General features: G+C 61.3%; 2 protein-coding genes across 3 annotated transcripts in view; one reads left to right on the forward strand and one right to left on the reverse strand.

The window, feature by feature from the left end:
- RAD54L2 (RAD54 like 2) overlaps positions 1–449 on the forward strand; it is a 69,516-nt gene extending 69,067 nt beyond the window's left edge. Inside the window, exon 23 of the mRNA XM_054215831.1 lies at positions 279–449. Within this exon, the coding sequence (XP_054071806.1) occupies positions 279–346 (68 nt within the window). The 3' untranslated portion in view covers positions 347–449. The remainder of the gene's footprint in view (positions 1–278) is intronic.
- A 2,156-nt stretch (positions 450–2,605) lies between these two features.
- On the reverse strand, positions 2,606–27,976 carry LOC128915481 (semaphorin-3D-like). Of its 2 annotated transcripts, XM_054215833.1 has the most exons (19): positions 27,852–27,926; positions 16,961–16,999; positions 14,987–15,185; positions 9,863–10,023; positions 9,042–9,104; positions 8,664–8,783; positions 8,224–8,326; positions 7,643–7,771; positions 7,180–7,325; positions 6,835–6,949; positions 6,601–6,670; positions 6,097–6,241; positions 5,792–6,014; positions 5,583–5,671; positions 5,120–5,161; positions 4,690–4,847; positions 4,387–4,451; positions 4,069–4,199; positions 2,606–3,983 (listed from the first exon to the last, which is right to left on the reverse strand). In XM_054215833.1, exons 3-19 carry the CDS (start codon positions 15,108–15,110, stop codon positions 3,567–3,569), a joined length of 2,301 nt encoding a protein of 766 aa, XP_054071808.1. In that variant the 5' UTR covers positions 15,111–15,185; positions 16,961–16,999; positions 27,852–27,926; the 3' UTR covers positions 2,606–3,566. The 2 variants fall into 2 exon arrangements, with proteins under 2 accessions (XP_054071808.1, XP_054071807.1); XM_054215832.1 differs by lacking the exon at positions 16,961–16,999 and having other exon boundaries at positions 27,852–27,976.

Below are 27,976 nucleotides of genomic sequence, written 5' to 3' on the forward strand. Positions count from 1 at the left end.
TGACATCCTCCATCGAAGGGGCGCTGGAAGATGGGGACCTCCCTTCCTGAGAGAGAGAGAGGGGTGTGTATGCACGCGTGTGTTACAAAAACATAATAAAAAAAAATGTTACGGGGCTTTCCTAGTGTCTTTCTCTGTTTAATGGACATTGTCTGTCAAACATAACCACGCCATTCATAGAAGCCTTAGATCAACAGTTTAGCTATGCAAATTATTTTAATTATTTTTTTAAAAAAACCAAACATTAAAATAGTGCTTTCTTCTTTAACATATCCTAGGAGTTGAAAACCGAGGGGTTCTGAGCAAACTGCTGGACAACTTGTCTTTGGATGCACCATGGAAATAAAAATCAAACCCCCCCACAAAAGTAACAAAGCAAATTAACTGATGGTGTTCATGCAAGTTTCTCCAAAGACTTGACAGTGCTGCGTCTGTGAGTCATGCCCTCCTGTGCTCTGTGTGTCCGCCTCATGCACAACCCTGTGACACTGATTGTATGACGAGCTTGCCCAGATGTCCGTTGCATCCCTGTGAGGCTCTCAGTTGTTTTTTTTTCCGGTGGATTTGGGGAAATGGACCTAGGCAAGGGGCTTTCCTTGTCGAGAGTAGCAAGTGTTGAGACCCGCGGGCGTCTGGGGGAGGCCGGAGCGTGAGCGGACCCTCGCCAGAGCCGTCCCGCAGCCCCACTCCTCGCCGGTGGTGGTCAGGGTAGTGGGCTTCATCCCAGGGACCCTCCCGAGTCCTCTCTGAACTGGGTTTTTCTGTGGCTCTGCGCTGGGATGAGGCATGAAGGTTGGGCTGGGGGCAGTTTGTGGCTCTGGATGCGGTGCCCATGACTACATACAATTTTTTCTGCTCCTTGCCTTGCCAGGAGAGCACCTGGGGCTTCCTGAGCAGGCCCTGGCACAGCCCCACGCTGCTGTCTGATGCCCTCCCAGGGGTCCCCGGCATAGCCCGAGCCCTGTGGCCGTAGCAGCTGGAGATGGCCGGTGCTCGGCTGCCGCAGGGCTATCTGTTAACCTCCCTGCGCCAGGGTGAGGTGTGAGGGCTCTCCCAGCTCCTGCATGGCCATGGGGGCTTGGAGACCCCTCGCTGCCCTCCCGTGGTGTGGCTGCCCCCGGATGCGACCTGCTGCAAGGGGCTTCCTCTTGCTGGCAAACATCCGTGGATCAGGGCAAACCACCGCACGGTGTCCCTGAGTGGAGCCCCAGCTGCCCCCCCTGCACGCAGTGGGGCGGTGCGGCACCTCTCTGCCCCACGTGCCAGCCCTGAGCACCCCCTTGGTGAGGGTCCGGGTCCCCTGGGCCCCCTCAGAGCGCCGGCTGGGAGGTGGTGGTGGAGGGAGCCGTGACCCCCATGGGGCTACCACGAGGACTGGCAGCGACTGGGGCTGCTCCAAGGTGACCGGAGGCACCTGCTCTTCCACGGGGCTGTGGGAAGGATTTCCTCCACCCGCAGGAGCCGCGAGGGCGTGTGGGTTAGCCAGGGGCTTTCCGGGTGGGGGGACTCCTCTAAAACTCCTCTCCCATGGGATTCCCTCTCCGCGTCATGTGCCCTCCCCAGACTGCTCCTCTTCAGCACGTGGTTCTGCTGCAGAGGGTCCCGTCTCGGTTCTCCTGAGCCTGGAACGGGGGCTTTCCCTGCACGGGTTAATTTTTTCTTTTGCTGCTAAATTTCTGTCTCCAAATGACCGGACGGAAGCAGCAGCCAAGTTGGCGGCGGGGCTGCGGGTGACGCTGAGGACAGCAGCGCAGGACCCTCTGCTGAGGTTTTTGGACACTAAGGAAGATTTCTGAGCATGGCCCCGAAGCCGGGGCAGAGCCGTGGGGGCCTCGGGTGGGCCAGCTGCCCTCCACCCCGGCACCCAGCCCTTCCCTTGGGTGGGGGGATTCCACTCCTGGGGACGGTCGGGTGAAGGCTGGGTACGGCTGTGGGACGTGGTGGCATGGGGAGGGCTGTGGCTGCGGTGTCCCCCGGTCTCCGTCTTGTGGGGGAGCTGTGGGGTGGGGGCAACGCAGCCCAGCCTGGCCTGGGGAGGATCTGCTGCGCGTTTGCCCCCCCGCCCCAGTTGGTGGGACGGGCGCAGGTACTCACAGAAAGCAAATCTTCCGGCAAGCAAAGGACAGGATTTCCACAGGGCTTCACTAGAAAATTATGTATATTTGGGCTTAATGATGTCAGCAAATGGCGGAATGCAAAGAGAATTGCTGTCGGTTTGTGGATGGCTTCCAGGCCAAAAGGGACAAGTACAGCAAATACCTTCACAAATGGTGTTTCTCGCCACTCTGGGATGAATTTTGTTAATCCGGTCTTGGAATGACCTGGGGGGGTGGGGGGGCTGGGGCGGGGGGGACAGAGGGGAACGTAGTCCAGCTAGAGTACAGTGAGATGATGGCTCCTTGCAACTCGGAGCGAGCGCTCCCTTCCCAGGGACGACGGTGCGAGTGAGGGAGAGCATCCTCTGCCGCCTCCCGGCCACCGCGCTGCTGCTCCGTGGCTCCCACCTCGGTGGCACCCGGCTCAGAGCTGGAGTCTCCGGCAGATCCACAGGAGCCTGAAGGAATCCATCGCTGAGTCTCATTTGGGGTTTTCTGTTGTTTTGGGGTTCTGTTCTTTTTTTTTTTCTTTCTTTCTTTCTTCTTTTTTTCTCCTTTTCATTTTTACTGCCGCCTTAGTTTGTGGCCTGTCTTTTTGTGGTTGGAAAGAGGCGTATCGCTGGCAGGGTGGGTCGGTCGATTGGCCCCACGCATGATCATGTGCTTCCCTCTTCTCTCTGTCGAACGGGATGCGCTCGCCTGGTCTCCCAGAACAGAGACTTTGAACAATTTGTTGTTTATATGATGTATTTATTTTTACTTGTGTTTCATGTCATTTTTTTAAAAAAAATAATAAATTGTAAGTTGGTATAACTGCCTGTTTTTTCTCTCTCTTTTTTTTTCTTTTTTCCCCCCCTTGTAAAATGAATGTCAAAATTTTAAAATTGGGCTGTGGTTTGAAGGGGATGGGAGCTGGGCTGGGCACGGGCATCTCTGCAAACCCTAATTCCTCGCTGCCGGAGCCGGGGTTCAGCAAGCAGCCGCCGTGCCCCACTGCCTCCAGCGGCATTTGGGCTCCGCTGGCGCCTCCACAGCCGCCCGGGGCGGGGAACAGGCTGGGGCTGGAGCGAGGAGCCCACCGCCTCCGGAGCCCAGGGACACTGCGTGCACGGATGTCCATGGATGCTGCCGGGTGTCAGGGAACCATGTGTGAGAGCTGCCGTTTCCCTTCTCTGTGCTTATTATTGCTGCTGATAAGGATGGTCATTAAGGGGGAAAACAAGGAGAATAAATATTCTGCAGGGTGTAAATAGCTTTAAGTCCCGGGGAGCCGGGGTGGGCTGCGTGCCCCTGGCGTGCCCCGTGGGGCGCCCGGAGAGGCAGCGGGGTCTGGCGGGGTTTGAGGTAGTAAGAGCGCGGCGTTTCTGCACGGGGAGCTGAGAGGTGTCTCGGAGCTGATGCCAGCGTGCGAGAAGGGCCCTGGAGACACTGAGGAGGGAGCTGCGGGCGGCCCCGGCTCCCTCTGCGCCCTCACAGGGGCTGGGGGTGCCTCCGCACCCGGCCGTTCTTGCTGTCTGGTGATGGGTGCTGCCACTTCTGGTGCCAGGCTTTCTGCCGCTGCCTTTCCTGGTGCCGCAGGGCATTGCAGTAGACATCCAGGCTGGTGCCCGGCGCCCCCAGGGCCCGCGGGAAGCCCTTGTAGCCCGGGTGCAGGTCAATCCGGGGCCGGGGGCTCTGGTGGGTCCCTCCCAGCTCGGCCCCCTTGCTCCGTTTGTACGGTGGCACCTCCATGGCCTCCTGCCTGATGACTCGGAGGCTGTATCGGGTGAGGGGGCGGGAGAAAGAGCGCTCCACCGCCTGGCACTCGTAGGTGCCCACGTCCTCCCTCGCCAGCTGGCGGATCAGCAGCCCTTGCTCCAGCACCGAGAAGTGGCCGTTGTTCCTCACCTGGGGCAAAGGCAGAGCGCCGTGGGTCAGTCCCGGGGGACCGAGCCACCCCTGCGCCTCGTCCCCGCCGCCCCGTCCCCTGTACCTCGCTCAGGCCCGTCTCCTCGCCGTGCCGCACCAGCCACCGGACGGTCGTCTGCGGGGAGCGCGCCAGGCACTCGAGGAAGGTTGAGTTCTTCTCCACCCCGTAAACCAGCTTCTCCAGGGCAGCGGTCCCTGTGCGGGGGACAGGACAGGGGAAGGGGTGAGTACCCTGTGTGGGAGCTGTGTGACAGGCAGGGAGGGCGGGCAGCACGGAGCATCCAGGAGGACGGTGCTGGTGCGGCTGGTGGCTACTGGTGTCCCAGCGCCATGCTGCCCACCCTCCTGGGCACTCCTCGGAGGGGCTGGGGCTGGTGCTCACCCTCTGCGGGGTCCTGGCACTGGCTGAGCGGGTCAGACTTCAGCACGTCCTGGCAGCGGGAACGCCTGTGGGACAGCAGACAGGGCTGTGGGGTGGCATCCGCCCCGGGCTGTGGGACCCCTCTGTGCCAGAGCACCCAAGGAGAAGGGGAGGGCTGGGGGGACAAGGGATGGCTCAGGGACAGGGTGGCAGTAGGGGGCTGGGCTGACAGGTAAAGCTCCAGGGCCGGCGGCTTGCCCTTCCCTGCTCCAAACGCCGTCCCTTTGCAGGGGGACAGCAGGGCTGGCCCGGGCGGACGCTCACCTCTTCTCGGTGAGGAGGTGAGGGGCGCAGGTCCTGCCGTCCCAGGTGCAGTAGGGGTCCCTGGCCAGGCAGCAGTCGGTGCAGGTCTTGCCGTAGAGCTCGCAGCGGTACAGGGAGAGCTGGAGCAGCCCGTGGGTGCTGCTCACAAACAGCTCCTGCTGCTCGGGAGAGAACAGCCGCCGTCAGGACCCACGGCTGGACACCCAGGCTTAGCCGGGGAACTGAGCTCCCTGCCCCGTGCTGGGGTGGGGACACCGGGGGGAGACGCGGGGAGCAGGGGGCAGAGCCTGCCACCCCCCAGGCTGCTCTGCCGTGAGCCCATTCCCTAAATGTGCAAGCCCCAGGGACCCAGGCAGAGGGGCTGGGGGCCAGCTGCCCGCTGTGCCCTGTCCCTTGGCTGCTTTGGGAAGAAGCAGGAGGGAGGACTCACCCGCTTCGGTGACAGCTTCATGTCCAGGATGGGAGAAGGCACCTGGAGGGGAAGGAGAGGGTGCTGTGGCTGTGTCGGTCCCTCCTGCGTGCCCCAGCCTGACCGTGGGGCTGGGACCCTGGGGTGACGGGGTGCCAGGGCCCTGACCCAGCTCCCCGGTCCCAGCTCCACCCAAGCAGCCAGGGGCAGCCATGCTGTCACAGAGGGGCTCAGTCCTCCCATTTTATTTTGGACTCCGGTCTGCCACCTCCATCCCCTGGGGAGCTGGGGGGTGACCTGGCTGCCATCCCCCTGGCTCCCCTCCATGCTAAGGGCATCTCCTGCTGACCAGGGCAGGTGGGACCAGCAGCACGGTGAGGGACCTCCCGGAGAGAGGACAGTGACTTGCTGCAGGAGCCTGGCAAGGAGGGAGCCATGGGGTGATGGGAGGCTGCATTGTCCAGCCCTGGCCTGGACTCCGTACCTTGGTGACGCTGATCTCCTCCAGGCTGATCACCTCGGTGCCACGGCTCACCCCACCGGCCAGCCCCACCTTCAGGACTTTACCTTCATCTGTGAACGCAGCGGGAGAAGGAGCTGTCAGGGCTAGGAGCCACCTGAGCCAGCAGGACCGGTGTGCCATGCAAGCTGCCCTGTGGTGACAGTGTCCCCAAAGCTGGGGCGAGGTCCCACCTGTGCCGAGGAAGAGCACGTCGTAGTGCCGGCTCTCCATCTCCAGCCTGTGCACCAGCAGCCGCCGCAGCCGGTAGGGGACGTTGACCCTCACCAGGACGGGCTGGCGGCCCTGGGGGTACACGGGCTCCCACATCAGCTGGTGGCTGCGCATGAAGCTGATCACCTCGTCGGGGAAGTCCTTGGTGGACTGCAGGAGAGGGTCGTACGTCTCGCTGGGGCACTGCATGGCAACATGGGGGGCGCTGCATGAGGACCAGGGCAGCCCGTCCTGCTCCCCCCGACCCTGCTCCCCAGCCCCTTACCGTGCCGGGACGGGGATAGGGGACACGGCCCTTGTATTCCACCCAGCGGTAGTCGAATCCCTCCTTGTGTGCAAAGGGGCCGCTGAAGGCAGCTCTCACGGCAGCCATGGAATAGATGCAGACAGCGGAGCCACTGAAGACACCGCTGTGGGGGGAAGACACTGCTGTCATCATCCCTGCTGCTCCACGGGGACCAGGCACATGCCCACCAATGCCCCTGAGCCCACCCTGTCCCCCGACAGCCCGCGAGTCACGCACGGCACGCAGGGGAGGTGACAGGAATCCCTTTGACACAACCAGTCCAGCCTGGGGGACCTCTGGCTGTGCCGATGCCAAACCTGGTGGTCTGGCAGATGGGCTGGTGAGCCAGCGGCAGCGAAAGCAGTGACATGGCCGGTGGCCCTTCCTCTCCCAGCTGGGGGCTGGTCCTGCCCTTTTCTCCTCCCAGGGCAGGAGCTGGGGGGACAACTGCCCCAGGCAGGGGCTAGCCAGAGCTCCGCTCACCTGGAGACTGTGAAGAGGCCGAAGACAAGGGGGTTCTGGGGGTCCCGGGTGCGCAGGAGGAAAACATCCTCTGCAAAGAGAGGGGTGGAAGTGACGTACCTGGGAGCTGCAGCGCAGGTCCAGGGGATGCAGGTGGGCATCCTCGACGCCATGCCCACCTCCCTGGGCGTGCTGGAAGGAGCAGCCATGGCGGAGCAGTGCTGTTCCCAGCTGCGGACCGGGCTGTGCACTCACCGAGCTGGTCGAAGTGGGTCTCGGTGCCCTGGGGCCCAGGGATGGAGCACACCAGGCGGGCCTTCAGGAATGTGCTCCAGCGGTTGATGAGGCTGCGCTTCCCTCCGACGTCGTTCTGCCGGGCACCAGAAGCCGGGCTCAGACCAGCCTCCCCCACCACAACGCACTCCTCGGTCCCCACAGTGGGACACCCCCAGCTCTGAGCCCTCTGATCTGTGCTGGGGGTGTGGTGATAGCCCCATGCCTTTTGGTGGACCCTGCTTGGGATGCCCCATGGCCCAGAAGAGGCGAAAGCCCACCTGGTGGGACACCCAGCCACAGCATGCTGGCGTTTGGTGAACTGACCTTGCAGACCCGGGCCACCCTGGCATGGATGTGCCGCCTCTCCCACTGCCCAGCTTCCATGGCCGTCTCACGGAAGAAGATGTAGACCTTGTCATCGTGCGGGTTGTAGGTATCAGGGATGGCGTAGGCACCGACAAATGCGGGCTCTGTGGGGGCAAGGAGCAGCACGACATGGCCCTGTGCCCCGAGCCAACCCTGTTGTACTGCCCTCGGAAGACCTTGGGAGCAGCATGGGATGCTGAGGGTATGCAGGGGGACCCATGGGTACCCTGCTATCCAGAAGGCAGAGCCCCGTTCCTGGTGCTCAGGCTGGAGCATGGCTCCCACCAGAGGCTTCATCGGTACTTCCCCCCAGAGAGGAGAAGGGGTCCAGACCACCCTGCCCTGGACCCAGTGCTGCCCCCAGCCTCTCCGCAGCAGGCAGGAGAGCCCCCCCGTGACCCCCGGCTCCTCCCGTTCCTACCATGCAGCCAGTGGTCCTGGTTCTGCTCCGTCCGGATGTAGCTCTGCTCGGCCCCGTGGACCCAGGTGCGGAAGAAGGCAGCGCTGCTGCCCATGAAGTCGCTGGAGGTGCCCGAATACAGCTCCCCATCTGCGGGGCGAGACGGGCCATGGGTGGGTTGGGTGCCGCTGCCGGAGGTACCCTGGCAGGACACCCCTGTGTCCTCGGAGGGTCAGGGGGGTGGAGGTGGCTCCTCCAGACCTGTGACCCAGCGTGGCTTCTAGCCTCACACCCAGCCAGCCCTTCCACAGTGCCGGTACGAGGCGGGCAGGCTGGTGACACCGCACACCCCCATGTCCGTGCCGCTCCATCTACACCCCCAATTCGCGATTTTGTGCAGGAACCACCAGGTCAAGGTGAGCCGGGGCAGGACCAGGCTCTGCAGGATGGCTCCTCTCACACGCGGCCGCTCAGCAGCAGCCCAGGACTGCAGCCGCGCGCAGCAGAGCCGGGCGCAGGCACCGCTGCCAGCACCTCCCAGCACAGACCGTTCCCAGCGCTCCCGCCTTCCAGCATCACCTCTGGTCCCCGCTCCCTCTTACCGATGAGGAGCCCCGTGAAAGGTTCGTGGGGGCTGTACGGGCACCGTCCTCGCCCCGATTCCAAGGAGTGGGTCACCAACCGCATGGGGGGAGCCCCAGGACCCTGACAGAGATAAACGGGGAGATGTCAGCATGGGGGGAGGCTGTAAACAAGCTGGGCATGCGGAAAAGAGTGGGAAGGAGACCGGTGTGCCCAGCTCTGCAGTGAGAAGGTCCCTCAAGGGGGCTGCCAGGACCCGGGTCCTGTCCCCATGGGGCACCCTGGCACTGCCAAACCAAGGCTGCTTCTCGCCACTCGCCACACACAGGTGGCAGGGACTGTGCCAGGCTGGACGGCCACCCTCCCCAGGCTCCGGGACTCTCTCCCCCTACAACTCGCTGCGGGGGTCTCTCTTGCCACCTTCTGCAATGGGGACATGGCTGGCCAGGGTGTCCCTCACCTTCCCCCTGCCTCCCAGCTGGATAAAGGCACAGACGGGTTGGTAGGAGCCGGTCCCGCAGGCGAACACGTGGGTCCTGTTGAAGGGCTGGAGGAGGCGGATAAAGTTGGCACACTCCGTCTGCTCGAGGGGAGATGTTTGTTAGTTGGCTGAGCCCAGGTCTGGGCATTTGTGCCCAGCCCCATGGCGTGGCCGCTCGGGGTGCGGGAGCCTGCCCAGATCCTGCCCTGGCAGCTGGCAAGCTGAGCTTAACTCGGGCTGGCTCAACACCCGTGCCTCAGGCAGACCCCACGCTCCCTCTCGGGGTGATGTGGGTGTTTAATATCCACGGCAAACCCCAAAAGGCCGTGAGCTGGGGGGGCTGCCAGCCCTGCTTACCTCCACGTTCTTCCCCGCCAGCTGGCAATGCTCAACCTGCTCCCTGGAGGCTGGCCAGAAAATCTGCAACACAGAGAGACCCCCACCGATGCAGCCCCTGCTCGCCTTCCCCTCTCTGGGGCAGCTGGCTCCCGCGGGCACCCGTGGGAACGGGCTCGGCCAAAAGCTGCTGCCAGGCTCAGGCGCGTGGTGAGGACACGGGGCAGCTCTGCAGCGGGTCTGACACCCCCTCGGGTCCCCAGGGCCCGGCCGAGCTCGGCGGGCGGCCTGCCAAATGGGCTCAGAGCGAATCTGGCGTGGGGACAGAGCCTGGGTGGGCCACGGCACGCCCGGACGGTGGGCAGGCTCCGCTGGATCCCGGCCCGTGGGAACGCCAGGCTGCAGCGCCTTAATGGGCTTTCCTTTTGTTGGGCTTGGGCTGCGCACCCTGCCAGCAGGATGTCTTGGGATGACATTAGCGGGCTCGCTGCTGGAGTTGTTTTAGCTCTTGCAGCAGCAGCGGGGACTAGGTGTGATGGCGGGGCTCCGGGCACTGCCCTTCCATCTCACCCCGGGTCCACCCAGGTCTCCTCTCCTGGCCAAGCCGCCCTGTCCCTCCCTGGCGTCGCCCTGTCCCAGCGGGGCTTAACACCGCCAGGGATGGGTTGACCCCACTGATTGAGACATCCTGGTGTAAATGTGTCCCTGGTGGGTGATGTTGCACCAGCCCGGCTGGGAGCACGTCCCCCTCCACGCCCCGGCACGGGAATGAGGAGCGGCTCCCGGGGAGGAAGGAGCCAGCCTGGCCAGGGTCACGCTCACACCCTCCTCCCAGCGCTGACCTTCTCGGGCTCTCTGCTGGGATGGTCCAGGTGGAGCAGGAAGATGTGGTTTTTTGCTCCCACCATCAGCCAGGCCCTGTCTTCATCCACCAAGAGGGCTTGGAAATCCAGCCCGTCACCCGAGGCCAGCAACAGGCGAGAGCTGTTGGATTTCAGCAGGTCTGAGGAGCAGAAGGTTGGAGAAAGAGAAACCCATCCATGAGCGACGAAGTAAACAGCCAGCAGCCCCGTGCTCCCCCTGTCTGGGACAGCTCTGGCTACTCACCCCTGCCCCAAGGGAACGCAACGTTGCGACACTGCCTTAGCAGAGAAACACCACCTGCGATGCCCCAAACCTCAGCATGAAGCCTCCTCCCACCTCCTACCTGTAGGACACAGTGAGTTACCCCCTACAAAGAGGAAAACTACCCTGACCTGGCCCTGGGCTGCTTTGCGGGTGCGGGACAGGACAGTGGTCCATCCTGAGGAGCCCGGGTTGCTCAGCTTCCAGCTCGCCTTTCAGAGGAGCTCTTGGAGCCCCAAAGCCTTGGCACCTCGATACCGTGGGGAGAAGGCTGACAGCGCAGGAGGACTGCTTGCCATCACTCCCAGCATGTTTTCCCTGGGCTTCAGATCGAGAGAGTGTATATAAAAAAGGTACGGGCTCTTTGCTGGGGCAAAGCATCCCTCCAAGGAGAGGCTGTGTGGTCTCCTCCATCCCCCCCTCAGACTTTTCCTCTCTGAAGCGTCCGTTGGCTGCTGGGCTTTACCCCAGGCGCTGGGACGGGCAGGCGGGTGGGTGCGTGGGGACAGACGGACAGATGGATGGCCAGTCCCGGCCCAAGGAGCCTGTAAGGGAAGTCCCCAGCTGTGTCTCCGGTGCTGCTCTGACCCTGCCTCTGCCACCCCGCATTGTGCCCCCACCCCTGCACCCCGGGACAGCCTACTCCCAGCACCGGACTGGCTCGGGAAAAGGGCTTTCAAGGGCACCCCTTTGGCACTGCTGGAGGGAAGAGCCACCTTGTCGAGGGGGAAGGCGTGCCGTGGACCCCCCCACGGACATGGCAGGGCAGCGGGAAAGGCGCTGCTGTTCAGCCTGTAGCTCCTCCTACACAGAAGCCTGGGGGTGGCTAGCATGGTCCCTCCGGCACAGTTGCGGGTGTGCGAGGGGGACAATAAGCTCTTGTCTCTTGGCTAACCACTCCTGAAATAACACCCCCGGGCGAGCATCCCCCAGCATGGCAGGGGCGGCTGCTGCACCAGGCACGGCACCGCAGCAGCTGCCACCCCGGCGAACGCCTGCTCCCAGGGATCAAGGCATGGGGGGATCGGCACCAAGGCAGGCCTTAGAGCTTCCAGAAATCCTAACACATCGCTCTCCTCTTCAAAAGTGTCAGGATCTGGCTAGGGAGAGGCTGAAGGCCGATTACAGTGGCAAGGCTGCTCCTGGCTTTGGTGCCGTGCAGGGAACAGTGCACAGAGAGGGCCATGGGAAGGGGAGATGGAGGTGGGCTGCTGCTGGATGGGGACTGGAGGTCCGAGCTCCACCGAGCTCCACCGAGCTCCACCTCGGAGCACGGATGGAAACCCAGCGTTGTCTGTAAGAACCAGGCTGAGAAATTACCCAAAATCATGTGGATTGAAGCAGCGTGCCGGGAAGGGAGGGAAGGAAGCTGCCAAGGGTTGCGGGTGCTGGCAGGGTGGATGGGAGCGTGGGCGGCCGTGCGGCCCCGGGCGCAGGTGGGGCGTACGTGGGGACGGGCACGGCTCCCTGCAGAGGGGACCGGCTGCCCCGGGAGGTTGCGTCTCTCTTCCTTCCACCCCGTTTCCAGGGCAGAGGGGAAGCGGGGCCAGTGCCTGCGAGCTGGAAATGCCACTGACGTCTGCTCATCCCTGCGGGGAAGGACCTGCTGGGTCACAGGCAGGGGTCCCTGCCCGGATCCACGCCATCACAGCCATTCTCGCTCACAGCCAGTATTTCCTTCTCCTCTTCCTCTTGGGTCAGAACTCTGGTTATTCTGGGATACAAATCCCCCTCTCGCCGGCTGTGTCAGGGAGCTCCTGGCCCTCCTCCTGCTCCCACAAAAGCTGTGCACAGCCCCACTCCACTCCCCACTATCCCTCGAGCTCCCAAGGGGTGTCCTCTGGGTGCCACGGATGTTGGGGGACAGATTTCCAAGCCATTTCCCACCGGCTGAATGGGATTAACAGATGAATTCCTGTCCCTGCCTGCGGGTCATGGTCACCACCGGGTCCGCAGGGGGCTGGTGTGCATTGCCCACCCTCCTGTGTCTGCCAACGCTCCCGGGACCTGCCGGGTCCAGGGGGAAATGTCAGGCAGGGTGCTGGGGAGCTGGGTTGGGGTGGGAAGGTCAAAGGTTCATCCAATACATGAGTGCAATTAAGTGGAGTGGGGCAAGGCTGGTCCCAGGGAATGTCACCTGATGGTCACTCTGACCTGCCCCAGCCCCATCTGAGGACAAGGTTGGGCAGGGTGATGGAGGAGCCCTCCCTGCTGCTGTGACAGCCTGTAGGAGGACCCAGGAAGGACCCACTGCCTTGCACTTGCATCTGCACCATGAGACCTCTGGCAGCATCAGTGACCGTGAGTTGGTCTCAGCCTGACTCCGTGGCGCAGTCCTGCTCCCTCACCAAGGGGATGCCAAGTGCTGTGGATCCAGGCCCCGTACGCAGGAAGCCGCTATGCACAAACCAGCCTCTTCTTGCCCCGAGTCCAGCTGTACGCGCAAGGCATTTGATCCAAGCCCCGACCCTCGGAGGCAGGGAACCCGGCGGTGTCTGCAGCAGCTGCGGGGTGGCTAGACCGATGGCTGAGCCCGGAGAAACATCCTCTCCTTTGTGTTCATTATCTCCCAAGGACACGGTGTTTTTCTTTATTGTCGGGGCCACTGTGACCGCCTTGTCTCATCCATCATCTCCGCCTGCCCCTTAGCCACAGCATCCTCAGTGCGGGGCGACCCTGGGCTTCCTGGGGTCACCGCCCGGCTGTGCCGGGGGGCTGTCCTCTCCTTTCCCCAGCCATCAGATGGAGCAGGCCACAGAGGAGATCCCTGAAGCCCAGGGGAAGCTTGGCGCTAAATCGGGCTCCAGCCCGTCACTGCCCTCGGCTGATAACAGACGTGCCAGCCCGGCTTTTGGTGCCGATAACCAGAGCCCCACCTGCACTCCTCAGCACTTGCCGCACGGTGACGGCTTCTGGGTCGTGCCTGCCTGGGCCGGCTGCAGATCAAAGGCTGGCAGAAGACCCTTTCACCGACTCCTCGCTGGGCCTGCCCCGGATTATTACAGCTCGCAGGCGTGCTGCGGTTTCACCGCATAGCTCTATGGCCTCAGAAAACAGAGAGGCTCAGCTCCGGGCAGCGTCAGGGCTGACCCAGCCTGACCCAGCTTAGCCGGAGGCTGCCTCTCGTGCGGCCGCGATTGCCGTCCTGCTATTATAAACCTCCTCCTCGCCTCCTCGGCAGGGTGGGAGCCGCTGCTGTTGTTCCTGGCCCCGTGCCCCGTGCCCCATCCTTCCTTTGCTCTCCCAGCCTTCACTGCTGTCATTTCCTTCTCACAAGCCTGCTTGCATCTTCTCCCCCCGCCCCCCCCAAGGGCTCTGCCTGCCTCCCCCATGCTGCGATCTGAGGGCAAGGCTGACCCTGTAGGCTCTGGGGCGGACGGACGCTCAAAGGCCTCCTTTTATTTTTTTCGAGGGGTTTTTAAACCTAAACTTCTCAAGGCATTGTGTCCTTGAACCTGCCCCGTGCTGTCCGTGAGTCACATCCCCTGCCATTGTTCGCATTGTCCTTGAGCCCTCCTGATGCTGGGAGCTTCCTCTTCTGCCTCTGCCCAAGACTTGAGGGCTTTTGGCATGTCTGGCCCCAGCACACGGTGGGGCTTTGAAGTCGGCAGTCCCTCTGCGCTCCTGCTGCCCCAGCTCTGCTTCCTCCGGCTCCAAGGAAAGGCAGACCCTGCACCGTGTTTCTGAGCTGGGCTATCAGCGGGGGCCATCTCCCCGCAGGGGTATCCCGCATCCCTGGGAGGTCCAGCCCTCTCCAACCACAAGCCGGGGGCATCTTCCACATCGCTGGTGGCCACTGCCTGGAAAGCAGCTTCTCAGGGCGATGGAGCAGGCCAAGAGGATGGTCCCAGGGCTCTGAGTGCCATGGCCATGGGAAAGCTTCACTGCCACCTCACAGGTGTGGAGAAGGGCTGGCTGAGCCCTGCCAACTGCCACGTCCATGGGATGTGCTGAGCTTTAGCTGTCCGTCCTTCATAGCACCTTCTCTTTTTCACATAGGAGAAGCTGACAGCAGGTAAATTGTCCAAATTCATGCTGCAGGCCCATGGCAGGGTGACCAGCTGCCGGGCTAGCAGGGCTCCGCTCTGACTGCTCAGGACATTCCTTTGCAGAGACCCTTTCCTAGAGACTCTCCCCTTTCGCACTTCCCTGCTGGGGCATGTACCGTGCTACCTGTCAGTCTGCTCCTGTTCCATCTTCAGATGACCGAGAAGAGGCCCCCGTTTGCATCAGTAACAAGAAGAGCAAGCTGTGCCTCCCCTGAAGAGCTCATAATCTAAACAGACAAGACAGATGCAGGGGGAAGGGGAAAGCGCAGCAGGGAAATGATCCGTGCAGCGTCTCAGCCTCCCCTCGGCAGGAAAGGAAGGGTAAGGGCAGAAGGGCCGAGCTGGGGCAGGACTGTGCTGGTGGGAGGCAGAGGAAGGGGACAGCGTGGGGCTCAGCGTCCCCATTGCACTGTGAGCATGAGGACCTGCGGCTGCCCAGGCCAGCTCCAATCCAGGACACACCATGAGATGCCCAGAGTGAGTCTGAGCAGAAGACGACATCCCTGCTGGTCCTGGCGATGCACTGAACCAGGGCAGGGCGTTCCCTGCTCAGCCCCCTGCTCCGATGCCAGCAGCGCCGGTCCAGCATCCTCAGGAGCTGTGCTGGGGGGTTCAGCCATCAAACATCCCGAGGACACAATGTACGGAGATGTTGCGGCCATGATGGCAGGGCTATTGCCAGCTTTCCTGGAGCCCTGGCCACCCCCTTCGCTCCCTGGCTGAAAGACGCTTTCCCAGCCCTCCCAAGCAAGGTGCAGACCCCAGGGAACTCCGCCTGGGCGACCCCCTTACCTTTGTAGGCGAGGCGAAGGCGCGGGGCGTGCTGCTTCCATGCCTTGCCGCTGCCCGGCTGCTGCAGGAGGAGGCAGAGGAGGATGGCAGCGAGGGGCAGCCGGTGGCTGGGGACAGCTTGCATCCTTGCAGCCGGGGAGGGGGCAGCTTGCCCTCACAGCACCATGGTCCAGCGCTGAGACGCCGCCTCCGCCGCCAGCTGCAAGCAGAGAAGGGGAAGGTCGCACTGCTGCGGGCTGTGTGCGGGTCAGGACCCCCAGTCCCTCTGGCCCCCGGCTGGGGAGGGTGCTCGGGGGACCGCGAGCAATGGCTTGGCAGGTCCGCAGGCGGCTCGTCCCCCAGCAGACGTCAGGCCAGCTGCCTGGTGGAGAGAAGCCACCGAGAGCAAGTGGCCAGCCCCCCGCACACCCACGGCGCTGCAAAATGAGCCGGGGCTGCCATGCAGCCTGCTGCGGGGGGAGGTGACAGCCACAGCCGGCTCAGCCTGCCTGGCTGGGGACCCTGCGGCACCCGCCACCAGCCCCTCGGGAGCCTTTATCTGAGCCCAGCACCTGCAGGATGCTGGAGGCCCACCCATCCCTTGGGGGGATACAAGGCTTGTCTTGAGGAGCTCTCGCACCCTGAGCCAGCCGGGCTGGGAGGAAAAACCGGGGTCTGAAGAGGTGGGTATCTCACTGGCTGGGCTGTTCTCGCAACCTCAGCAGTCACCGATGGTTCTGGCTGGGCGAGGAGGATTTCTGAACATCTCCGTTGCCATAAGCCACGCTGGTCCCGGCTGGGACAGCCTGCACCCTCTATCTCCCGGAGCTGGCGGGGCAGCTGGTGCTCACAGGGCCAGTTTGGGTGCTGGGAAAGGCAGCTGTGGCTGGGAGACCCGCTCACCGGCTGCCACTCAGGAGCAGCAGGGACTTCAGAAGACCAGCTATTACAGCCTGCCCAGGGGAGGTGTGCGGCGCCAGTGTGGCCATGGCATGCGGTACTCAGGGGTGCTCAGATCTGAGCATCCTGGAGGTGACTGACATGAGGGAACCGGCGAGGGGTGCTAGGGGAGTAGTACACCCTCCAACAGGCTCTCAGAGCTTGGTCATCCTCTGCTAAATATCTGCCTGGACAGAGCCCAGTGAGGGATCCCTGATATTCATCTTATCTCTGCTCAGGGTTAAATCTCGTCCCTCTTACTCAAGGGAGAATTACTGTTTTGGAGTGTCGTCCCTAAATGCCACCCTTGAGATGCCTTCGGCATCAGCCGCGGTTGTGTGTGCACAGGATACGTCACTCTGGCCAGTAGCTCTGCAAATCGCCTGGTCACCGCAGACCTCCCCGAGGCCACCAGCATCCGTTGGCTCCGGGATGCTGCAGGCCAGGAGGACTCGCGTACATTTGCACCCCCTCAGAGGCGTACAGGGCTTCACAGCCTCGTCCGCCAGCTCCCACAACTCCTGCAGGCAGCGAAGCTGAGCCTGGCAGCTCTCAGCAATTAATTCAGGCAATTTAGATGCTTTTTCCTGCTTCTAAATGTCCCGGTCCCTAAATGACAGGTCTAACTAACTCCCCTTCTCGCTGCATAATCAAGTTCTTCCAGTCCGGTAGCTGAAAGATGTAAAACGAGCTTTTGGGCTCATTCCTGGCCACATGCTCCTGGCGCAAGGAGCAGGGGATTTCTGCCGTCCCGGCGAAGGGCTGCGTAGGAGGGATGGTGTGGCTGAGCCTTTCCTATTGCCTTGGTCACTGCTTTCCATAAGAAGGAGCACTTGGCTCTGCTTCTGGAGGAGCTTTCGGGCTTGCGGGGCTGGGGTTTCTCTCCCTCCCGGCAGGTGGGGAGCAGGCACAGCTCGTCTCCTGCCCCTTCCCTGCCCTGCCCCGGAGCCTTCCTCCAACCCAGGAGACCCGGCACCACCCTGGGACCTGGATGGAACCTCGGCTGTGCCATTTTCTCTCTCTCTTTGCTTTGGGGCTGGTTTGTCAACCACCTACCTCTATCCTGGGCAGGCTTTTTGACAGGCCAACCACTGCCTAGGAAAAAAAAAAAAGCCACAGACACGATGGGTTTAGCTAGGTTTGAATTGCTCGCTGCTTGACACGTTGATAGTGGAGAGGGGGGGAGTTCCTAGGTAGGAGCCCCACCAGCCACACTGGGGACCCGCAAACAGGCAGTGCTGCCCTCGCTTCCCCACACCACCTTTCCAGCAGGCGGAGATGACGAGCGGCTTTCCTGTGCCGGGGATGCTCCAGCAATTTTAGCTCTTCCCCAGGCTCGGCCGCCTGCAGCGGAGTCTCCCATCTGACTCGCAGCCGTGCCCTGAGCGCTGCTGTCCCGGGGCTCATCACGAGGACGTGCCTGGGATTTGACAGGGAAACCTTTTCTTTGCCAACGTGCATTCGGTCGCCGGAGGACTCGGGGGAAAAAGCTGGCCTCTAATTGCAGCTTTCTATAAATGGTGCAGGGCCTGCGCTAGGCTTAGGTTTGGGCTAAGCCGGCCCTGGGAGGAACCTTTCACGACCCGGAACGCCAGGGGATGCCAGGGTGGGTCGGGATTCTACAGATGGCAGGCCGGGCACCGCTCCTGCCTCTGGGACACGCTCACCCATGGCCGCGGGGCGAGCTTTAGGGATGCTTCGCATGCCTGCAGCAGGGGCCGGGGCGGTGGGGCAGGCGTGCACCCTGCCATCTATGGCTCGGCTGTCCCAGCGCTTCGTCTCCTCGCCCTGGGGATGCCAAAGGCGGGTTTGGTGGTGGCAGGAGCCGCAGCCACACACAGGAGGAACCCGGAGCCCTGGCAGAGCTGGGTGCAGGGTCAGAAAAAGCATGGATCTTGCTGGAGGGTCTTAAAGTGGGCAAGCAAAGAAAAAATGGCCAGAGGGATAACTTCCAACAAGAAAGGCTTCCCTTATATATCTTGCTTTCACCAAGCCTTCGGGGCTCCCCGCCGTCGTGCCCATTGTGAGGGACTCGGCTCGTCCATCTCCTGACACACAGCTAAAATCCCAGCGGCGGCTCCCCAACCCGGCCGTGCCCCTGGCACCGGGGCATCCCGCGCTGTGCCAGCCGGAGTGGGGACACCGGGGGGGCACACGCAGCAGGGCATGGCCCCTGCCTGTGAACCTCTGCCCAAATCTGCCTGGAGGTAAAGAGCTCAGCAGAGGCAGAGTTTACACTGAGAGGGGGAGCACGGGTGTCTAGTGGATGGAAACAAGCTGCGGATGATGAATCCAGGGTTAAATTAAACACTCCCGACAGCTTTAAATAATCAACTGTCCGGAGCTGCAACTATTTCTATCTCAGTTTGGAGAGGGAGGTGCTGATGAGGGCAGGCTGCTGGGGCGAGGGGACGTCTGTGGGTTAACATTTCATACCCCAGGCAGCGTGGGGCCTGACGGGGGGGACGTGGGTGATCGTAGCCCTGTTTCGGGGGGCTGGCAGTCACCAGGAGCGCCTTGGTATAGGTGGCACGGGTGGTGACGCCGCGGCGCTGGGCTGACTTTGTGCCAGCAGCAATCCAGCAATGGCCCAGTGGTCACCCTCTGTCCTCCACCCCCTCCCCTTCCAATGGTGACCTGCAGGAGCCCAACGGGTTTCAGGCTCCGGACCATCACCTAGGGTCACTGTTTCATGGCACAGCACTGAATTTTTTCCTTTGGAGACAAGGTCCCCTGGAAGGTCTTGCCGGAGACTGAGCAGCATGGGGAAAAGAGAAATCCCTCCTGTTTGGGACATGCGGGCATGGGAGGGAATTGTTTATCCGTGAAAGCACCAATTTCCTCCCGACAATGCCTATTTGCTGCGATGCCACGAATCGTGTAAAACAGCCCAAATTTCAGAGGGGGAAGGGCCCTGGCAGTGGATTTATCAGGCTATACATTATCTCCCCAGAGGGCAGAGCCTGCTGAACTCGAGCTCTTCAGCGATGGGGCGGCACTAACAGCAGCCCCCGCCGCCCGCCATGTGCTCCACCGCTCTCACAGGCCCCGATTGTGTCCCGGATAATCCCCACACGCCATTTGCAGCCTAGTGCCTTCTTCAGTTACACCGCGGGGCCGGCCGGGCCATGGGCAGGGGTGAAGTGCTTGCCCCTGGCAGCTGGGGGACCTCAAGGGAGAGGAGCCCAGGGGGAGGAGAGGGGCTGCACCCCGCTGTCAGCACTCGGCCGCAGCGACCCCCTCCACAGAGGGAAGGAAACGCTACGCTAAGTCTCACTGCGAGAGGGGAGAGCCCCGCCATGGGGCTGGCGATGCCCGAGGCTCCCAAGCAGCCACGCGCTGGCTCCCGGACCCGAGCCCCACATTTTTGGGACTGTCTTCTCACCCCCGCCCCGCCACAGCCCTGGGTGTGGGTGCTCTCTGCCTGGGACAGCAGGGACTGGGAACCAGGAGAAAGGAGTCTCGCCCCAGCCAAGAAAGTGAGGGTCAAAGCCAGGCTGGGTGGTCCAGAGGCAGGACAGCCATCCCCTGCCATCAGGGAGCCTCCTCCGTCCCATGGCTCAGCCCCTGTCCCTGTCCCCACACGTTGGGTAGGTGCGTGTTGGCCTGTGCCATGCGAAGGCGTGCGGGGCCGAGGCGTGCAGGGAGCGTACGCGGCGGGAGCTGCTGGTCCTCTGCCTTGGCGCGCACCCCTGCCCATGGCCGTCCCTCCTCCTAAAGCGCTGCCTGCCCACGCAGGCACAGAAACCCTCTCTGCTCAGCCCGGGGAGCCGGTTGTTCCCCTCCATCCCGCGCAGGATGATGGATGCCCCAGCAGCTGCCGGGAGAGGCAGCTGTCGTCCTTCTCCAACTGGGAGGACAAAGCCCTCGGCTCCCTCCCTGCCTTCCCCCAGTGCTGCCCGGCCGGGGCAGGACCGATGCCGGGGAAGCCTGCCATGTTGAGCTGTGCGACGGGGACAGAGCTACACGATGTTCCAGCAGCACGACACCGGAGTCGGGACCACAAAAGCCAGCACCAGAGCTCAGGTGGCAGCAGGATGCCACAGTGCACGCTGTGAAATGGTAGGGTTCAAGGAATCCCTCAATAACACAGGTCACACGTGCCCAACAGTGACCAGCCCACACAGAGCCCCAAAGGTGGGGGGGAGCGGAATTCGGAGGGTTTGAATGGAGGACTTGTTCAACAGCAGAAGGCGGCTGAGGTTGCTCAAGCTTCGCCTGCGTTTCCCTGCCACGGCAGAGCAAGGCTGGCCAGCAGGCTCCCTTCCAGCCGGGACATCTCCCGACAGCCTCCTATGCTCCCGCCTCATGAGATTAAAGCCCATAAATCGCAATTAGCCCCGGACCACTCTTCCTTGCCAACCACTGCTGCCGAAGCGTGCCAAGGGCTGCGAGGGGGGGAGGAATGAGTTCCAGCTGCTGCTAGCACACTGCGGCTCATCGGCATGTCACCCCTGCCAGGCAGGAGCTGACGGGTACCTGGTGATAACGGCCATGGGACAGGGACAGCCCTGTGGGCTGGCTGACATCAGGGGGGACAGCACTGCATGTGGTGTCACTTCAGAGCTTTTTTTCGCTTTTTTACTTCTTACGCTTGCTGATGTGCAAACATTCCTGGTCCCCGAGCCCTTTCATGTCACATTAAGCGCACGCCAGCTGTGCTGCCGCAGCAGTGCAGACCTTAGGCTCTACAGCTGGTTTTCCTCCTCCCCTCCTACTGCACGGACGAAGCGGTGGTCATCCCGGGCTGTGAACCCGGCCGTCAGCATCCCGCACCCTGTCAGAGCCCAGCTGCCTCTGCCCTTCGCTGCCGACGGGAGCGTTCCTGTCTGCCGGGGGCCTTGGCACGTGGGAGCTGGGCTCAGCTCCTTATCTTGAGGGGAGTAAACTTTAATGTTTGGAAGGGCAAATACAGCATCTCCTCTAACAGTGTTCATCTCCCTGAAGTTTCAGTAGCTGAAGGCACGCTCCGGTTGGGACCACATCCTTTGAAACCAAATGGGGAATTACCAAACCCAAGGCCGGCCAGGATATGAATAACGGTTTATGAAGGGATAAGGAGTTGGCTTCACTTAACGTCCTGCTAATCCCTTTCTCGGGAGGTGGCCGGCTCAGCCCCTACCTTTCCCTTGCTACCGAGCAAGGTGAAGCCTGCTCTGGCTTGGCTCTCGCGTGGCAGGCTGGAAGGTGGCCCAGCAGCTGGGCTTGTCTCATGGCACAGTGGTGGGCATGGTGATGGGCACAGTGACGGGCACGGTGATGGGCTGGGTTGGCCATGCTTTCAGCCAGCGATTCCTGCAGGGTTTTTTGGTGTTCCTGAATGCGCTGCCCGAGCCAGGTAGTGCCAGTCGCGTAACCTCCACCGTTCCTCCCTCTAATTCACCCCAAGGGCATCCAGCAGCAGGGAGGTAGCAAGTCCGATGTGCAGAGAAAGCCAGACGGAGACGCAGCGCAATTGCACCTTGCATGTCTCCTCTCACCTAAAATGCTGCCAGAGTACAGGCAGCTTCCAGTGCCACCGGACTGCTGGGCAAATACACCTCGGGGAAAAACCAGCCAGGCAGGGACTTCTTGGGACTCTGCACACCCTCCGGCTCCCTCCTTGCCGTACCAGCACCACGTTTGCCCACCTCTGTTCGTGGCTTCCCTGCCTGCATCCCCAGAGTGGCTGCGGGATGCTGCTCAGGCCAGGGCTCCCGGAGCAGACAAACCGCACCGGGATGATGGCACTGAGGCAAATTCCGAGGAAGAAGGCTGGGCTCCTCCCCAGAAAAAAGCGGAGGGCCAGGGGGGTGGGACAAGTGCGGAGCAAGCGTGTCTCACGCTGGGCAGCAGCCGCAGGGCTCATCTCAGCCCAGGCAGGGCTGACCTGGGGTATTACACTCCAGACCGACTTAACGTATTAAACTCCCACCCTGCCTCCTAATGCACTTGGGAAGTTTAAAATTCTCTCACGTTTGGAAAGGGGCTCGCCACCCTCTGATGTTGCGTTAGTACCTAAATAAGGCAGCGAAGAGGCTCTTGCTGCCCGCTCCGCTGCCAGGCCAGCTCCCCGAAGCCTCGTGAGTCCCCAGAGGCAGCGCCGCATTCCTCAGAGCCGTGTATACCATGACACTAGCCGCCGGCTGAAACCCACCCCTGTCACCTGTCCGCCACATGGCCTGACATTCAATACAGCCCTCGGCAGGCTCGGGGAGCTCTGCCCGGCTCAGGAGCCGTTTTCTGGGCTTCAGGCTTTCCAGGCTGGGTCAGGCTGAATCACACACGTGCTAAAACCTGGCGGGGGCTGCAAGGCCAGGAGCCAGCACGGACTCTAGCCAGGGACAGGTTTGCTGATGCTTCTTGCCCCAGGCTGGCTGAAAAGCCTCTGCTGGGGAGGGGCTGGGTGACACCCAGGGGTTTCATGCAGAGCGTGCCAGCTCTGGGTCACTGCCTCAAACCTGGGCAGGCTCAGCCATCACCGAGTGTCATGGGCTGCTGGTCATTTGGTGGCCCCCGGAAAAGAGGTGGTGGGCTTGGTCAGGGTACTGGTGGGCACGTACCAACATCCTAGGGGGTCTCTCTGAAGCACCCCAGCAGCGAGCCAAGGGCTGGAGATAGCTCCATCCCTAGGGAATTCTCACGAGAGAGCCAGCCCTGGGGGGCGGAGAAGCGTCCCTGCTCCCTGGACAGGCGGGCTGCAGTCTTCTCCAGCGCTCCCAAGCCGGAGCCTATTGCCACCTGAAGCTGCCAAGACGCTCTGCAGCAAACCTGCACGATTTGTAACGCGCGTTCTCTTCACTCATGGTGGGATTATCGCTTCCCACCTCCAGACCTACTGGGCAGGGATACTCAGCTCCTCTCACGGAGCTGTTGGCTCCGCCGCACTTCCCCAGCTATAATCCCAGGGCCATTCCAGGCGGGAGCTGGCTGTGAAGCACCTGCTCTGCTGCTCAGTGACCCGGCTCATCCGCTTCACCATTGCCAGCCAGCGACACGGCTGCCGGCCACGCTCCCAGGGCCTCTCGCTGTCCCAGCCGGGGCCGCCTGCCTCCCCCGACACTTTAAAGCTCTGCAATGTTTTCTTTTCATCACCGGGAGCCCTGCTCTCTGCTCTCCCTGGCCCACGGCGCTAATTGGAACAGACTGGGCAGGCGTGGGGGGGCTTTGCCGGAGAAAGTATTTTAATGAGGCTGGAGAGCGTCTGCACCGTTATCTGCTTCTTCTCAGAGCCTCTTGGCTGGGCTCCTCCATAATTACAGCCGGGATTGCCGGGTAAGCTCTCTGGCTCGCAAGCCCTGGGACCCCCGCAGAGCACCACGCTCCGGCAGCCTCCCCAGCGGGCTGCCCTTGGCTCCGGCACGCTGCTCGGGGAGCCAGGGGACACGGTGAGCTCCCGAGCGGCCAAGCAACCTCGCAGTCCCCATCCCAGCGGCTCTGCTGTGGCAAAGGGAGTCCCCTGGAGCCAAGGGCTGCTGGATCTGGCCCGGCTCCCGCCACTGTGCAGGGTATTTCCTAGGATCAGCGACCAGCAGGGACACTGCGGATGGATGCCGGGCTGCTCACCCCAGCTGGCTGCTCATTCATTCTTGCCCTGGAGACACCGGGTCAGCTGCAGCCTGAGCTGAGGATGAAGGCACATCTGTCAGGGGCTGGGTCAGGTCAGCCCCTGGTCGGCTGCCGTAGCTTTTGTGCGAGGGGAACCAGGGCGTCCGCTGGCAGCAGCGCGCTCTAAGGCACTCGGCTCCCCTCCTTGCAATCATTCAACCGGTTGCTCAAAACAGAGACAATCCAACCCAGCGGATGGTCACAAGTGGAGATACCTCCTCCAGTGTGCCGTTATCCCCACCTGGCCACATGCCATGCCCAAGGAGATGCACCCAGGACAAATCCTTCCTGTCCAACCCCTACTTCATGTGAAGGTCTCTTGGTCCTCCATGTACTCATCTGCTCAGCATCCCACTGCGGAGGCCACTGTAGTTGTCATTATTCCAATGTGGACCTGAGGCGCAGATAGAATCATAGAATCATAGAATGTGTTGGGTCATCTAGTCCAACCCCCCTGCAGGCAGCAGGGACATCTTCAACTAGATCAGATTGCTCAGAGCCTCATCAAGCCTGGCCTGGAATGTCTCCAGGGATGGGGCCTCCACCACCTCTCTGGGCAGCCTGGGCCAGTGTCTCACCACCCTCAGTGTACAGAACTTCTTCCCAATGTCTAATCTAAACCCACCCTGCTCTAGTTTAAAACCATCGCCCCTCGTCCTATCGCTGCATGCCCTTGCCAACAGCCCCTCCCCAGCTTTCCTGTAGGCCCCCTTCAGGGACTGGAAGGGGCTCTAAAGTCTCCCCGGAGCCTTCTCTTCTCCAGGCTGAACAACCCCAACTCTCTCAGCCTGTCCTCATAGCAGAGCTGCTCCAGCCCTCGGATCATCTTTGTGGCCCTAATGTGATGACCTCAGCGACCAGCCCATGGCCAAACGGGAACCACAGCTGGGCAGGGATTGACCCCCGAGCCTCCCACCTTCCTCCAAACAGCAGATCATCCTCCTGCAGCATAGACCAGAGCTTTGGGAAAGCTGGGCACCACACCTGGCTCTACCACTGCCCATGCACAAGCAAGCACGTAGCAGCATGCAGTGGCAGAGCTGTCACCACCCACCTGCGTGGGAGCATGCACCGTGGGAAGACCAGCTCTTCTCCCAGCGGACAATGGACAGATTGAAACTGAAAGCCTTTTTTTTTTTTTTTTTCATGCTACAAAGCGCTCTGGCCAAACTAGCTGACATCAGTGATCTCCTCCTGGAAAATGGGGAAATAAACCTGAACCCGATGGTGGGAGCAGCAGAGTAGTTCCTGCGCACAATAAATGGCAGCTCGCCAGCGCACGAGTCAAGAACAATAACCCCACATGGCTTGCGAACAGCATTGTTTTAGGGAAAACCGTATCTTGGGCAGGCTCCCAAGTCAACTGGGGGATGACGCTGGCAACAATTGTGCTCTGTGCCATGCCATTCCTCTGGCAGAGCTGGGTTGTACCGGCCCGGAGCGCGCACGTGGTGTGCCTGCAGGCACAGCAGGGCCAGGGATGGATCGGGGGTACATGGGGTCACTGAGCATGGAGATGGCAGAGCCCAAAGATCCTATAGTGCCCACATCGAGGAAAAATAAAGGTTTATCTCTGCCGGCAATATGGGGTGCTCCCTCTTGGGTACCATGAAATCACTGACATTCCTTGGCATCTAGCTATAGGTAGATGTTGGATTTTTATAGCTGTGATTTGGGATAATCCGGTCTTTAGGGAGTGAGAATGACTGGGTCCCCTGTGCTGGGAGTCCAGCTCTGCAACCTTACACTGATCATTTTGCCACTCTGTGCTTCAGTTTCCGCAGGCAAAAAGAATCAGAGATGGCACAGCCAGCTCCTGCGAGCAGCGCACTAGTGAGAAGTAGGCGGAGAGGTGATGGGTGGCTCACAGGGACCAAAGGGGACCCGGTCCAGAACAAGTAGTGCTGGTTTTACCCTCTTTCCCAGTGCAGCTGGTCCTCTGCAGGAGCTCCTTGCCATGCTGAGCAGAGGAGGGCTCCTCAAAGAGGGCAGGTGATGCCAGGTATGTCCTCCCATTCCCCATCCAAAAGCAATTCCCAGCTGCCCCCAGGGCCAGGAGGTTACTCAGCTGACTGATCTCCATGTCTTTGCTTTCAACACCAGGTTTCTAACTGCACGAGCCAGTGCCTGTAAAGACCTAATTACCCCTTGCTCTCGCAGCCGCCTCTCGCTGCGATCCCAGCTGGAGTGGGGATAGACCAAACTTGGAGGAAGAGGCAGCTCCAAGAGTCCAGGAGCCAAAGTTTACAATAAATCTTCATCCTTGCTATAAACAGCCCCTGAGAGGGTGTCACGGAACACAGCAGCGAGTGAGGCAGCCAGAAACCCTCGCCAGCGATAACATCTGCCAGCCCTGCTGGCTCAAGGGCTTGGTTTGGCAAAGAGCATTGTTAGCGGTGAGTCCAGCCGAGGACCCCGGGCTTGGCTCCCGCTCCCTCTGCTTGATCTCGGTGCTGCTGGATGCCGCTGCTCGGCAGCCCCACAGCCCGGCATCGCCTCTCGCCCAGCCAGGAGACAGCTCAGAGCGTGGCACCCCCTCTACGACCTCCACACACAGGGGCATTGGTATTTGGGAGAACAACTTACACCCTTTGGGGGGTTTCCTGTTTAAATCTCAACCTAAGGAAGCAGAGCAAACGATCCCTGTCTTGCATCCTTGTGGAATTCGGTGAGATTAGATTAGGGATGAATTCTTCCCATATTTCTTATAGAGCTGATATCTCTGCCCTGGCTTTCCGATTGACTTCCCCATCCCCATCTCATAAATCACAAGGGCGTTTGTGTCTCTGTCGCTTTCAATACCGCTAACTCTTGCAGGAGAAATCTGTACGTTACAGCAACCCATCGTGCCGAGTCAGTGACCCGTGGGGGCTGCCAGACCCCCCTCCCTTTGAAGGCTGCGCGAGGCCTGGCCGGCAGAAAGCTGGGGCACGCTCCACTTGGCAAAGAGAAAGCTCCCCGCGGCTTGCGTGCGGGTCGCGTGGCCGGCATGTGTGCGGGATAGCTGCGACTCCGCGAGCAATTCTCCTGCAGCACTTTCCCCTCTTCCCTTAGGCACGAGGCTGCATCGCCAAATGCTGGTTTCCAGCTTACAAAATTTCATACCGGCGCTCAGCAGCCGGATTAGTGCAGCGGTTCCTTACGGGCAACAAACTCCTTTACTCAACACAGCCATGGCAGCAAGCCGAGTCTTGGGGCTTACTGAAGCCCAGCTACACCCTGCCGGCTCCGTGCCTCCTGAGGAGCTCCATCCCTCGGCCAGGCTGCCCGGCTGCCGCACATTCAGGGGCTGTAATTCACACCAGAGGCGGTCTTATTTCAAGGACAGGAAGAAATAACCCTCTTTGTCTTCATTTAAGTTTGTCGAGTGCTTTGTTATTTGTTTCTAGGCATAAGCAAACATTTAGCCTTCTCCCTCCCGCCCTCACCCTGATTATCTCGACCCCATCACTCTGAAACATCCACCCATCGCTTTCAAGACGCTGGAGGCGTGTAAGGCTCCCGATTCCCGACCATCCATCCCCAGGCTCTGCAATGCTTCCAAGCAGAAGGATCATTAGTTAAAACTCCTTTGGAGAGCACCCGGCATTTCTCAGGCTCTGTTTCTTTTCTGCCTGCTATATTGCATGTGCCGAGGTTTCTGAGAGCTGAGGCGTTGCAGAGAGGGAGGTTGAAGGAGCACAGTTTCCCTGTCCTGACAGATTTCATAAAGCCCGAGCAGGGGATGATTCGCCCCAGGGACTGCAGACGCTATTTTTTTCTCCTCGGACCAAGGCGGTCACAACTGCTTGGAAGCAAATAATTGATTTTTATTTGGGGGAGTCGGGGAAAGCTGACAAAGCCACCTTGGAGCAGTGGAAAAGTCCCTAGCATGGGCTAGGCGTTTAGTGACAATTTGTCCCATACGGGATTTCGCGCTGTTAAACCTTAGCAGCAAAGCGGAGCATCAAAGTCAAGAAGCACCAGAAAAAGCAGCTCTGGAGACAGAGAACTTTACCATAGTAATAAAATAATAAACCTTCCTAGAATCCAAGTTAAAGCATGAGTAGATACAACCATAAAAAAATTATTACCCACAAACTTTTCATGGCAAACCGAGCGGCAGAACAGGCTCCGCTCTCTCTGGAGGCGCCAGGAAAAGACAAGTCGCTCGTGAGTTGTTCTGCACCGAGATACAACACGCCACGAAGCGGCCCGTAAAAACGGCGGGTCAGACCCGGTTCGGCTGCCGGGGCCGAGCTGCTCCCACCGGGAACACTGCCCCAGCTGGCTCTCCCGGGGGTGGGGAGGGGGGGGCAGACCCACGGCAGCCGAGCCCAGCCTGATGAACGACAATTAAAACCATCTCTCGGGTACTCACCCGCCCGCGGGATGCCAGCGGCGATGCTCCCAGCCTGCTGCCGGCCCCGCCGCCTCCGGTAGCCCCGGCAAACCCACGGCACCTGGAGGCTGCGGGCAGCAGGGAGGAGCCGGGGGGAGGCGGAG

The sequence above is a fragment of the Rissa tridactyla genome, chromosome 10 (assembly GCF_028500815.1).
Source record: "Rissa tridactyla isolate bRisTri1 chromosome 10, bRisTri1.patW.cur.20221130, whole genome shotgun sequence".
Lineage (NCBI taxonomy): Eukaryota > Metazoa > Chordata > Aves > Charadriiformes > Laridae > Rissa > Rissa tridactyla.

What these genes read in the sequence shown, in the direction of transcription:
- LOC128915481 (XM_054215832.1), bottom strand. Translation starts at nt 15,110, where the DNA reads ATGCAAGCTGTCCCCAGCCACCGGCTGCCCCTCGCTGCCATCCTCCTC. An exon ending in TGGCGGGGAAGAACGTGGAG is followed by an intron (nt 8,784 to 9,041) that starts GTAAGCAGGGCT and finishes CCCCTCGAGCAG; the next exon opens with ACGGAGTGTGCCAACTTTAT. An exon ending in GGGTGGCCCGGGTCTGCAAG is followed by an intron (nt 6,950 to 7,179) that starts GTCAGTTCACCA and finishes GGTGCCCGGCAG; the next exon opens with AACGACGTCGGAGGGAAGCG.